At 40.8% G+C, this 14,149-nt stretch overlaps 1 protein-coding gene across 1 annotated transcript; it reads left to right on the top strand.

Moving 5' to 3' along the window:
• Positions 1-621: 621 nt before the first annotated feature.
• On the top strand, positions 622-9,507 carry Gcsam (germinal center associated signaling and motility). The gene is given in 7 exon segments (XM_048345816.1): positions 622-663; positions 2,361-2,502; positions 3,281-3,325; positions 5,522-5,584; positions 7,353-7,381; positions 8,326-8,579; positions 8,581-9,507. Coding segments are annotated over 7 exon segments (600 nt in total). The 3' UTR covers positions 8,606-9,507.
• The last annotated feature ends 4,642 nt before the right edge of the window (positions 9,508-14,149 follow it).

The raw sequence follows: 14,149 nt of genomic DNA, 5'->3' as shown, positions 1-14,149 counted from the left end.
TTCAACTTTTCTCAGTCATCATTCCATCAGCTCACTCACATCCATGTCTCTCAACACAAAAGCTGGGAAAATACCACCATAGAACAAAAAGACATTTCTCCTGTTCTGAGATGTGCTCCCTCCCTTGATGGTTGTACATCCTCAGAAAACTTGCCTAGTAATTCTGGCCTCGAGTTTCCTTATTGATAAACAATAGGATGATCATATCAATGTCACAGATTTATCCTGGAATTAAATGAAATATAATATGTAAAATAACTGGTGCAGAGTAAGCAGTGTTTATTAGTTTATTTTTCTTTATACCCCCACCATCCAGAAAATGAAACAATGACAATGTAGAAATAAAATCTATCCAAACAAAAAACTAATGTATCTCTTTAATTCATTGGCTTTCTTCCCCTTTAATTCCATATTCTCTGTCCCTGGATTATATGTGTTGCTTAGTGTAGCACATAGGAAATGTCAGTTGAAGGGTTTAGGACTCCCCCGTCCCTGTAATCATCCTTAATAGTGAGAATTCCTGGATGTTTGGGGATCAGAGGGGTATGGCCTGGAGAAGAGACACTTAGCCTATTATGATATATTGAATCTTAGGTGTCAGCAGAACACTCAAGAGACCCCATGGAATCTGAGATTCCAAAACACGAAGCAGAGGACACCAAGGTAAGACAATGTTCAACCCGATTCCTCTAGTCTGGCCAGGAAGAATGAATCTGTCAGGGGCTGGACTTCATGTACCCCACAGCATAGGTTGAAATGGAAGTCAATGTGAGGGCATAAGAAAAGACAACAACACCTTCAAACTTTGAACAGATGTTTTACATTGTTAGAAGCCTAGTGTATAGTCTCTGGCAAATAATAAATAAGATGCATGTGTCCTGATGGGACCTTTGTAAAACAACAGCCTTAAATCTAGTTGTGCCTTTATTTGCCTATCTCAAACCCAACCCTTTGTCATGTCATTTTTAGCACTAAGGTTTCTATTTCTGATGTGGTCACACCGTCAGTGTCACCATTACATGAAGGTTTATGGAAAGGCCTTTAAATTAATTGTGATGTTATTAAACTAACTCAACCTCATCAGTCCTTCCTTATTTGGCCTTCTGAGTCTTTAGTCTGAAAGAATTCCCTCTAAGAAAAATGTCATACAGTATGGTACTAATGTACTAGACACTAAGAATCCTAAAATGTGGCAAAGCTAGTAGCCCTGTGGCCTACAGAGTTAATTAAATTTTTACCTACTTTCAGAAGGAACTCTTGGGTGAAAATAAACTTACAAAGTCATGTTAGGAGTTGGAGCTCAGTAATTCTCCCCAATTGGACTAATTTCGTCAGTATGAGATGAAAATCATATATTATAGGAAGTAGGCTTGGGCATATATAACTTATCATCCAGTTTAATTTTTTTAAATAGTCACAGAGCCAAGGGCATTGTAACAAGGGAGGCAGTGAGGGAGACACCATGGGAGATCCAGGAGTGAGGGATAGCAATGTGGAATTGCTGGCATGTGGGCTGAAGTCATAGAACTCATCTAATCTGATTTGTGGAAGTCATCTGAATTCATTCCAAACATCCAGAGTAAAATACAAGAATAAATCACAGGCAAGTTATATGGAAGAAATAATCAGCTTAAAAGTAGCTTTTGTGGGGCTGGGAATATGGCCTAGTGGTAAAGTGCTCGCCTCGTATATCTGAAACCCTGGGTTGATTCCTCAACACCACATATGTAGTAAAAAGCTGGAAGTGGTGCTGTGGCTCAAGAGGTAGAGTGCTAACCTAGATCAAAAAGAAGCCATGGACAGTGCTCAGGCCCTGAGTCCACGCCCCAAGACTGGCAACAAAAACAAACAAAAAAGTAGCTTTTGCCAACTGCACATGGGTGGTTCACACCTGTAATCTTAGCTACTCAGGAGACTGAGATCTGAGGATCATGGTTTGAAGTCAACCCGGGCAAGAAAGTCCATGAGACTCTTGTCTTTAATAAACTACTCAGACAAGGCCACAGTGGTGCTGTGACTCAAAATGGTAGAGCAACATAACCTTGTGCACAAAGAGGCTCCACAGTGTCTAGACCCTGAGCCTGAGTTGAGTTCAAGCCCCAGCCAGGACTAGCCAAAAAAAAAGCTTTTGCTCATACTTAAGTTTATACAAGGTAAACAATAAATATATATATATATATATATACGTATATATATATACGTATATATATATATATATATATCCTCATTTTGTAAAAATAAATGGACCCAGTAATTCAGAATGTACCACCCCCTTTCATCTCACTCTCATATCCCCTTAGAGAACCTAGTTTCTTAGCATTGGTCAAACTCAGTAGTTTCCTTTTGATTTTGTTTAATAGCAGAAGTGGGAGATAGAAACAAATGATTTAAAGAGCACTGAAGGTATCTGGAAAAAGAGGGTGAGCTGTAACCATGCTCTCAGTCTTAAAGGCTCCGATGGTGCCCAGATCCTGGAGGCTGACAGAGCTTGCAGTCAAACCAGTAGCGAAAGCCGTGCTCACAGTTCAATCCTTTCCTCTTCTACTTCTTCTTAGTAGTTCCAGGGACATTTTGAGTGGTGCATTCCACATGCTCTTACATAATGTAACTGGAATACATAGTATTTTATAAATGCCTTTTATATTCAGTCATAAAGACAGGTGACTAGGCCTGATTCAGAAAGAATGAGACTGCTGAGAAATTCCAAGCCTATTACCATAAAATGCCAAAGTCCAATTTTAGCTATACCTTTGGAGTCAAGGTGGTAAATCTAATGATCATCTGTTCCAGATAGAGTTGCTTTGTTCATCAAATATTTATTGGAAACATATTTACTGTGTTTCAGAAGGTGTCACCTATGCTGGTGGTACATACTGCAATGAAGGAGTTAAATATGGCCCTCACATTCTAGAACAGAATATGGATAAGTGAGCAGAAAATCAATGTAGTGCAATCGAATTCAACAAGTAGTGAAATCCTGAACTAAATGACTTCTAAACTGTCCACACATTTGTGCCTTGATTTCCTGGAGACAACTCAGGCTCTTTGTCAGAGGTGAACAAGGTAAATTCCTGGAACTAGGAGTAAGAAGAAAGAACTCATTTTTCCCTGATTAAAAACAGTATCAGCTTTATCCTAGGAAGGAGGTAGCCAACTCACAATATATGCTTACTTAGGAAACAAAACATGTTCCCCAGAAATGGCAAAGGGAGCTTGACAATCAAAGAAAACTGCCAGAGCCAGGCTTATAACTTTGTGCCATTTCTTTTGTGTGTTTTAGATTCTGGGGTCACCACACCCCTGAAGGGTGCTTCTGCTTCCCATGGTAAGTGGAGAGCTTTTCTTAGGTGATATTTTTCTCTTTGTGGTTGCAACGTGCTACTTGCTCTTGGCAACGAACTAACCATACCACAGCCGAAGCCTGGCACTAAGCCCCAGATGCAGTCACCTGAGGGAAGCTCACTCAGGGAAGCTGCCTTGTGTGTCTGCTGAGAATCAGGAACCGTTACCTCATGGGCAGTAGACCCTCCTCACATGACTGAGACTCAGAGGATGAAGTGAAGCTGGCTATAGAGAAGGACGGTTCTCATATGCAGGCTCCATGTTCAGAAGCACACGCTTGTGTCCTTTGCACAGAGAGTAAACAGTCCAGACAGTTCAGGTACTATATTGTCTAAACTGAGTCAGCATTTTTAAGAGATGCTTAAAAAATTGTTAATGACTAGGTGATTGATAATGACATCAACCTGACAGCAAAACAGAACCTATGGTCATTTGTCTAGCAAATATGTCTTTTGTCTCCTGAGATGTATGGAGTTTTCCCAGTGGTCTTCTGCACAGTGTATCAAGTGGACGAATATGTTTGTTGGTGGGGAGGGGAAGGAGATCATACATTAAGACAGAGATGAAAGATAATCCTGGTTCCTCAAGTCATATTATGTAAATCAAACTGGTAGTTTGGCAGAAACCTTCCCCCAAAATGCAACTTACTTTGACAGCATATTTCTCCTTCTGTAAGTAAACTCTGTACTAGACGTAGAAAAAAATGGGGAAGAAGATGGGGGGAGGAAGGGAGTGAGAGAGATTCAGGATATATTTCTACTTGGCCTCCTTTTGTATTTTTAAATTTTTACTCTTTTTTTTTATATACTGAAAGAGGGATTTTGAAAGGCACATAACCCAGGCATTAGTGGTTCATGTCTGTTACACTAGCAACTCAGGAGGCTGAGGACTGAGGATCACAGTTCAAAGCCAGATATGCAGGAAAGTCCCCGAGACTTGTATCTCCAATTAACCACCAAAAATCTGGAAGTGGAGGTATGACTCAAGTGGCAGATTGCCAGCTTTGACCGAAAAAGCTAAGGGATAATGCCTTGACCCTGAATTCAAGCCCTAGTATCAGCACAAAAAGGAAAAGAAAAGAAAGGCATGTGATTTTTAAGTTAATTTATTTATTGTCAAAGTGATGTACAGAGGAGTTACAGTTTCATATGTAAGGCAGTGTGGTCATTTCTTATTCAACTTATTACCTCCTCCTTCATTTTTCTCCTACTCTCTTCCCTCCTTGTTCCCCCCTCCCATGAGTTGTACAGTTGGTTTACAGCATAGAGTTTTGTAAGTATTGCTGTTGCATTCGTCTTTTATCCTTTGTCTCTCCATTTTGATGCTCCCCTTCCCTTCCCTAATTCAAATAAACATATATACAATACCCAGAGTACCAAAATCAGTAACAGTGATATCAGGAGCTAAAACCCTGGGGAAGAAAGTAAAAAAAAAAATGGCATAATTTCACATGGTATGTTGAAAATAACAACAATGATAAACCACTTGTTTCCATAATTTGGAGTTCATTTCTTTTAGCATCATCTTATGTGTTTCATGTATACATAGCTATTGAGCTATTGTGATCTTCTGCTAGGACTATCCTAGATGTGTAGTAATTATTCCCAGTGAGGGAAACCATAGAGTTTATGTTTCTTTGGGTCTGGCTCACTTCAGTTAGTATGATTTTTTCCAAGTCCTTCCATTTCCTTACTAGTGGGGCAATGCCGTTCTTTCTGATGGAGGCATGGCATTCCATTGTGTATATGTACCACATTTTCTTGACCCATTCATCTACTGAGGGGCATCTGAATTGCTTCCATATTTTGCTGATGGCAAATTGTGCTGCGATGAACATAGTTGTGCTGGTAGCTTTAGTGTGGTCTTGCTTGTAATCTTTTGGGTAGATGCCCAAAAGTAGAGCTGCTGGGTCATAGGGGAGCTCTGTTTAGAAAAGCATGTAATTTTAACAATTAGAATTGAATTTTACCTGGTGTGGTGGCACATATGTGTAATCCCAGCACTAGGAAAGCCAATCAAAAGGAGCTCAAGCCCTAGGCTTGAAATACCTAGTGAGCAACTATCTCAAAAGAACAAAAAGCAATTTCTTACTAAGATAAATTTTCATAGGTTAGTATAATTTCTTTTGAGAGTCTCTGGGTATTGAAATAACCAATTTCTTTCCTTTTTCATTTTACAGGAAAAAAGCATGCACTTCGAAAGCAGGACAAGGCTCTGCAAAGGGAAGTAAGTCAGCTTCCCGGTATTCTTGTCACTCATGGAGGATTTGTATTTCCATACTGTCTCTGCTCTCTGCTCCTAAGCCCCGTGGGCAGATTTATTTGTTTTATTCTTTTTTATTATTAATTAAATTTTGTTGACAAGGTGTTGTGCAAGAGTGGTACAATTACATAATAGGGCAGTGAGTACATTTCTTGTGATATCTTACACCCTCATTTTTCTTTCCCTTCCCTAGATCAGGTAGGCATATATACAATACCCAATATACCAAAATCACATACAGTACCCACGTGGCATACACCAGAGGAAATTCACCTAGAATTCACCGTGGGCAGATTTATAATACCATACCTGCACTTATGGCAGCAATTCGCCCAATTGCACAGCTATTACCCCACTGTCCTGTGAGCTCAGTGAGGCAGTGAGGGTGGCTGATGGATCACTGCAACCCTCAGGTAGAACCTGCTTGGTCTAGAGGCCAAGGAATTAACTGGAGCCCTCAAACGTAACAGGTAAAGTTGAAAGGCATTATTAAGGGACTGCAGTAAAGCTTGCTAGGGCACAAAGAGGGCAGAGGGAGGGTAATAAGACTTAGGTTCTTCTCTTGAGAGTAAGGAGAGGTGCTGAGGGATTTTACACAGTCTGATCACATCTTCATTACAAGAGCACTAGTATTGCTGGGCAGAGAAATGGTAGCCAGAGAGGCAGGAGTCTTTGTGGAAAGACCACTTGGGAGTCAGTCACGTCTCCTGAGAGATCACTCCTTGAAGTCAAGTTGAGGATGGTGAAGAGCAAGCATCATAAGGAAGAGAGTCATGAATAAAGTGACAGGCTAGACAGACCATTGCATTTCTAGAGGAGAGAAGGAAGAAATGTTGTGTTTGGGCTGGGGATATGGCCTAGTGGCAAGAGTGCTTGCCCCGTATACATGAGGCCCTGGGTTCAATTCCCCAGCACCACATATATACAAAATGGCCAGAAGGGGCGCTGTGGCTCAAGTGGCAGAGTGCTAGCCTTGAGCAAAAAGAAGCCAGGAACAGTGCTCAGGCCTTGAGCCCAAGCCCCAGGACTGGCCAAAAAAAACAAAAAAAAAAAGAAATGTTGTGTTTGCCTTCCTGGCTTTAAAAAGGAGGTTGTAGTTCATTAATTCATATGCTGAATTGTCTTTTTTAATGAATCTGAAGAATTTTCTGTTAAACCTTTAAAAAAAAGAAAAGGAAATTGGAAAGCTTTGATCTCATAGTGATGTGCTCCATTTGAAAATACAGACTTCCAAGACAGACTGCTAGTGTAGGCCAAGGCACTAAGCTTTTATGTCTTCAAAGACAACACAATCATCCCCAGTACCCATGGCGATCAGTTCCAGGAGTCTCGGTGGATACACAAATCTGCAGGTGTGCAAGTTCCTTATATAAAAATGATGCAGTACTTACCTATGTATAATCTACACAATCATCCTTTATGCTTTATTTTTAAATTGTGGTAGTTCTGTACATACGTTTAATATATTTTATTGTATTCTCTACTACTCTGTCTATGGGTAAAGAAAGAGAAGGGAGAAGGAGTGTGATTTCCTACCTGAAAATTCAGCCATTTCTGAATGAGCAAGTGCTGTTTCTTCTTGAGATGACCTTGTAACTCCCCCAAAGCACTATTGTGGATCTGAAAATGCTCAAAGGGTGACCCACCTTTCTCTTGACTTTCTTGTTGCGTAGACTTCAGCCCCTACCCTAGCCCCTGTCAAATCTCTTTATGACTTGACATTCATTCACTGTGTTTTCTTTCTGCAGATAAAAGAGTGACTTCTGCTCCCATCCAGGTAATAAGACCCTTTCTGACCCTAATATGGAAAAAAGGCCTTACATGCTAGGGCTGTGTGTGAACTCAAAACCAGTATACAGGGCCTGGAGGCAGATGCAAAAGCACCTCTGTTGTACAGGCTATTCAAAAAAGTGAACATGATATCTATTTGCAATAGACAACATGCTGTGTGCTTGACAAGAATCATTTCACGGGAAAACTAAGACATCAGATGTACCCCAATGCTAGACAGATGTGGAGCACAAAATTCAATTTCCAGTCTCATTACTCATCCAAGTTCTTTCCCTTGCTCTTTCCTGTCTCTGCATTTATGTCTTGAGTCCACCATTGACCTTCCCTTGATTTGTTTCCTTTTTAAAACATTGTGATGATAATCTCTATGAGTATCATAACCCAATTATATGTCTTTGATAAGAAAGGGCTGCTCCAGGGCCTTGAGACCCCGAGAAGCATCCTGAGTGGTCGGGAGCCACTCTGGAATGTGGAGCAGAGAAGACATTCATTAGGGATCTGTGTGTCTAAGAGATAAGAGCGCTCTAGCTGCTGGCTTTGAAGCTTAAGGTGGAGGCACCCATTTAAGACACATAGCCAGGAAGTGGGAAGGAAATGGTGGTGGTAGACAGACTTTCTCCAGGACCAATCCTGTGTCAAAACCAAATGTGAAGGGGCTGGGGATATGGCCTAGTGGCTAGAGTGCCTGCCTCATATTCATGAGGCCCTGGGTTCGATTCCCCAGCACCACACATACAGAAAATGGCCAGAAGTGGCGCTGTGGCTCAAGTGGCAGAGTGCTAGCCTTGAGCAAAAGAAGCCAGGGACAGTACTCAAGCCCTGAGTCCAAGCCCCAGGACTGGCCAAAAAACAAAAACAAAAACAAACAAACAAACAAAAAACCAAATGTGAAGACCATGCCAAGAGGCCACCTCTTGATGATGTGTTTCTTTTGACCAGCAGGGCAATGCTAACCAGACCCCAGCAGAAGAGCTGTGCTATGTCTTTATCAACCATAGTGCCCTCAGCAGGCAGCTGTCAGGAAACTCTGCTGAGGAGTACTACGAGAACATTTCCTACAAAGCTGAGAGGCCCAGAGAGTGTTTGGGAGGGACTGAGACTGAATATGCACTTGTCCATGTGCCTTCCACCCCTAGGCATCCACCTCACTCAGAAGGTGAATATGACCTTCTCATGCCCAGCAAAATCTCACGCTCTTCAACAGCCATAGCCATGCATAGCCCCTTATGTGACTCAACTCTCCCATGTTCCAATGAAATGACTGGACTAGAGTTTGTTAGGCACCCGCAAATAAAAGTCAAGAATGGGGACTTTGTTTAGCACAGGCATGAGGCACATGGCTCTCCATCTTGCTTCTTCTGCAAGATCTCTGCAGAGAAAGGGCTGCCATCCAAAGAACTGTCTAGATCCTGCTTGGTGTCCAGCATCTGCAACTCAACCACTATTTGAGAAAGGAGGTGCCATCTTTGGATTAAAGGGGTATTGAAAGTACTTTGTAATGGGACAGCTGCTACAGCTGTGTCTACCTCAAAAGGCTGTTTTTCTTCCTGGGCTCTTATAAAATATCCCCATGATTGTCCTCTGAAGTTGGAGGAATCATGTACATCAACTTAAGTATCCTCAAGGGGGAATTCTCTCATTACAGTGACCTTGTAGCTCAGCCCTATTCCCCATAGGAGCTTGTGATGGCCCTCTTTCTCTACGGGCATAAGCATGTCATTCAAATGGGATTTTTTTTTTATTCATTAATCTCCATGGGCTGATTGATTATGTGAGTTGAATTGAGGGATTCCAGTACACATTTTTATATGATTTTCTACTGTGGTATAGAGAATGAAACTCATGGCCCTATGAATGCTAAGCAAATGATCCGACACTAAGCTACAATCCCTACTCCTCTCACAAATCTTAGTAAAACCATCATAATACGAAAGAATGATGTAGTAGAAAGACTTTTAGGGATCCTTTAATTCTAGTGATGATTTTTTTGGGGGGAAAGAGTTCTCAAAGAGAATAATTTGCTCAATGATACATTAAAGTTTGTGTCAGAACTTTGTCTAGAGCTTTTTATTTTCATTTTTATTGTAAAGGTGATGTACACAGGGGTTATAGTTACATAAGCAAGGAAATAAATACAATTCTTGTCAAACATTGCTTCCCTTCCCTCATTTTCTCCTGCCATCCCTCCACTATGAATCCCTTTCCCCCAAAATTGTAAAGTTCATTCCCAACATAGTTGCTTGTGTTGCACTGGCTCACCTTTTATCCAATTCAGTGCTAATTCTACATACAAGAAGAGCCTCTAGTCTCCAGAAGATATCTCAATAATATGCTGCGTATCACATACAAATAAAATATCTACATGGGGAAAATACTATCTGCATACACCAATCCTAGGCTTGAACCCAGGCCAGGGCCTGGGCACTGTCCCTGAGCTTCTTTTGCTCAAGGCTGGCACTTGACCACTGGAGCTACAACACCAATTCCAGCTTTTTCTGTTTATGTGGTACTGAGGAATTGAACCCAGAGCTTCATGTGTGCTAAGCAAGCACTCTACCTTCCCAGTCCTGCATACACCTTCTTTAATGAGCTTTCTTGTATATGTTGGTTTTGGTATGCTTGTGCCAGTCCTGGGGTTTTAACTCAGGATCTGGACACTGTCCCTGAGCTTATTCACTCAAGGCTAGTGCTCTACTTCCGGGCTTCGCTCTATCCCTCCCCATCCACGTGGGCAGGGGTCCTGGGCTTATCTATCTCTTCCATGTGGGATCCATACTCACTCTCTCACATCCCCCCCGGCCAGTAGGGTTTAGATGCAGGAGCCAGGTCCCGGATGAGCCTCAGTTCCCGTGTTGTCGCGAGAACCCCTTGCCCGCCAGCCCAAGGAAGACATGGGCATGTGGGGTCTTGGAGACCGTCTCTGGGATGATTCTAATTTTATTCAAATGAGGAGGCATAGATATATCCCGAAGGGCGGGCACTAGAGAGGGACAACAGGTTGGCCACGAGATCTGTCCATCAAGTGATGTCAGGGGACTTCCCTTGTGGGCGGAGGCCCAGCCCCCCAAGGATTGGGTTTCTGGGGTTCCCCCGCCATTGCAAACGTGCTCGCCCCAGGAGCAGGGGGCTTCTCTTCCTGTTAAAGGCAGAAGAAGAGAGGACGGGCCAAGCCAGCTGTGGCCTCTTAAAGGCACAGCTGACCCCAACATCTACCACTTGAGCCACAGCTCCATTTCCAGCCTTTGGTGGTTGATGAAGACAAGAGTCTCACAGACTTGCCTGCCAGGGCTGGCTTTGAACCACAATCCTCAGATCTCAGCCTCCTGAGTAGCTAACATTATAGGCATAAGCCACCAATGCCTATCCCTCCATATGCTCCCATCATTTGTTTTCTCTCATATTTTCTTTAGAATTTCCAAAATTATAGCTATTCCTAAATCCCAGCAAACTGTAGACCATCACCAATACAACCAAACTTATTTGTTTACATAACATCTATGGTTGCTAAAACAGGGTAGAGTAAACTATTTCTGTTTGAGTCGTCTACTTGCCATTGTCCTAATTCTAGAGGCACTAAAACAGCAAATGGATTGCCCAACAAACATTAGATTCATTATCTATTTGGTTACTATTTTGTTCTCAGAGCTAAATAACTTTACTATTTAAAATGTGCTGAGGGGCTAGAGCTATAGTTTAGTGGTAAATCCTTGCCTAAAGTGCACAAGACTGTGGCTCCAGCCCTAGCACCAAAAAATTATATATATATACACACACAATATTATAATATATGTGTATGGGGAGAGAGAAAGAGAGAGAGAGAGAAAGGGAGAGAGAGAATGCTCAAAGAGGATAAATCTGTGGCTTGAAGTTGGCTGAGTCAACTAGGTTGTTGAGTCTTCAGCCAGCTGATGGTCAGTAAGAACTGATTACATATCATTATCTTGGCATTTGCTAATTTCCTATTTACAGCAGATTTTTTTGCCATTCCTGGGGCTTGAACTCAGGGCCTGAGCACTGTCCCTGGTTTCTTTTTGCTCACCACAGCACGACTTTGGCCTTTTCTGTTTATGTGGTGCTGAGGAATCGAACCCAGGGCTTCATGCATGCTAGGTAAGCACTCTACCACTAAGCCACATTCCCAGCCCTATAGCAGACATTATTTTTCTGCTGGAAATCTTTAGCCAGAATTTACTCTGGTTTAAGGCATGTGTTTTGGGTGGCAGGGAATATTGTTTAAGACATATCATGGCTTATGAGGCATAGTATTGGACCCAAAATAGTTAGCAGTGATTTAAATCTTCTTTCTCTTTCTCCTCTGTATCTTTGAGTTGATTTTTGCAAGCTTTGTTTTCCATTCATAAATGAGAGAATAATCCTACACGTGTAAACCTTCTGTCATAGACCCTGAATGTAAGTGAGCAAAGAGTAAGGAGAAACTCAACTATTTTATAATGTGTGGAGACAAACATGCTGATACATTTGGCGAGCCAAGGCTACTTAGCAATCCCCCAGCAAAGGGGATTTTTCACATGGGTGCTAAACCACTATAGAAGTTAGTTGGTGAAATATTCCTAGTACAATATGATAAGCTAGATTTATTTGTGTCCTATCCTGTGAAAACTACCTGCCCCAGATGGAATATACCTCTTATCAGGATCATATTATGCACAAATACTTAGCCAAAATCAAATTAAGTATAAATTCCTGCTCAAAGAATGATCTTATGAAATTAGGAGGGTTATAAAAAAGTGCTATTTTTAACAGAAGAGGTATTTGAGAAGGCTTCAAAATAACTACTCTAATATGTACTTAACTTGTTAGTCAAAAATAACAATAATTTAAAAGAAAAATATCAGTATAGTATATACCATATAAATTTCTGTAAGTTTCTTATGGGTAGATGAATCTCTTAAGGTTGCCGGGGGGTGGGAGTTTTCTGCTCTTTTAAAAAATATTATGTATATCTTTAGTTTGTACTTCTCTTTTCTCTATTCCCATGATTCATAGGTTGGGTTTTTTGATACCAACATAGAGGTCTCTCATGTTGTATTCAAATTTCTTTGGTATTTCCTCTGTGTCTTTGACTAACTGATCCACTCCTTTTGATCTATCTTCAGTCCCTGATAACTTTATTTTCCACTTGTTCCATTCTATTAGCAAATATTTGAGTTGAATTTTTTATTTGAGTTAATGAGTTTTTCATCACTTTGCAGATAGTTGTCAAAATCATACAATATACTAGGTTTTAGTCTCATTATTAAGATATGTGTTTACTAAAAAAACCCAGCTTCTGTAACAAAATAAGTATATTATTTCCAACACCTCAAATACCTACATCACACAGGTTAATTCTTTCCATACCAAACAGGCTAAAAATCCCAACCCTGGAAAGTCCTATGACTTACAAGTGGTCAAAACCAAAGGAAAGGTACTTCTATTTTGGTGCTTTCCAAAGGAGAAGAGAAGAGTAAAACCACATTCCACTCTCCAAATCTGAACAACCTCATCCTTCCAGCTATGACCCTGGTCCTGCCAGAGAGGATGGCTAGCTCACCCTGGAACACAGTGATAGACCCTGACTAGCTCACCCTGCTCTATTTAACTCAGTCAGAAGATGAAGCTGCCCTTAAGGATGAAAAGATCACTTCTAAGACCACATCCTACAAGAAAATGCTTGCCCAAAGCATCCTGGAATGTGAATGCCTAACAGGCAAGTGTAAATATAACAAAAGTACAAAAATCATTTACTGTATATTATTTTAGATGTAAAAACAATGACAGATTTAAAACCATTCTTTATTAAAACATTATTTTTTAAATGTACAGATACAATAAGGTTCACACTTGACATGTAAAAAATAAAGAGGAAGAAGAGAAACACCTAGTTTCATTTCTTTAAGGAACTATTGTTAATAATGAGACAATGAGTTAAAACATAAGCATCTTCTAATTAAGTACAAAAGCTATTTTATATTGTACCTAATCATCATGATAAGGAGCACAAGTCAAATCTGTATGCCAATTTATTAGTACACATCTGCTTCTCACACTAACTTTCATTGACAGCTAACTGAGTTATGAGGGGCTAGGGAATCTTTCATTATATTATCATAAAATCCTGGAAATTTTATAGCAAGGTCAGTTTCCTAACCAAAGGAATATTCTGTTCTCTCATGACACTCAATTCTATATTCATAGATGCCTGATGCAGTCATTGACAGTCTATCCACCAATGATGGGCACAGGTTCCAAATAATTTATTTCAAAAAGACAGAAGTCTTCCTATTTCACAATCATCTGCAGTAAGTCACAGCCAGTAAGTGTTCTGAAGATTCTGAGACCTGCAGGTAGGCTGGTGACACTGGGCAGCCACAGCCAAATAGACTAATGGGCAGCTGAGGTAACTAGTCTTGATGATTCTCTGATGGAATTTTTATAAACATGTACCTGGAATTATGATTCAGAATGATGGCAGGCTCAAAACTGATAGGGACCCATGTTCCAAAAGAGCTCAGGAGTACCAATAACAATGAAGAGATGCAAAATGATTAAGAATTATCTATCTTGTATACATAAGTGTGTTTATATATAAAAAATACACATTAACAGCCTAAGGCTGGTTGCTAAGACACCCAGGGAGAGGATGTGGAAGAAGATACAGCTACATTGCATATACTGTGCAAAAGGACTTCCTTTCCTCATAGCTTGGCTTAGAGGTAGATCAAATATACTAGTGAGAGGAGAGAAGAACGAT

Source organism: Perognathus longimembris, chromosome 5, assembly GCF_023159225.1.
Source record: "Perognathus longimembris pacificus isolate PPM17 chromosome 5, ASM2315922v1, whole genome shotgun sequence".
NCBI lineage: Eukaryota > Metazoa > Chordata > Mammalia > Rodentia > Heteromyidae > Perognathus > Perognathus longimembris.
The sequence above is the reverse complement of the archived record's forward strand: the minus strand, read 5'-3'. Positions and strand labels throughout refer to the sequence as shown.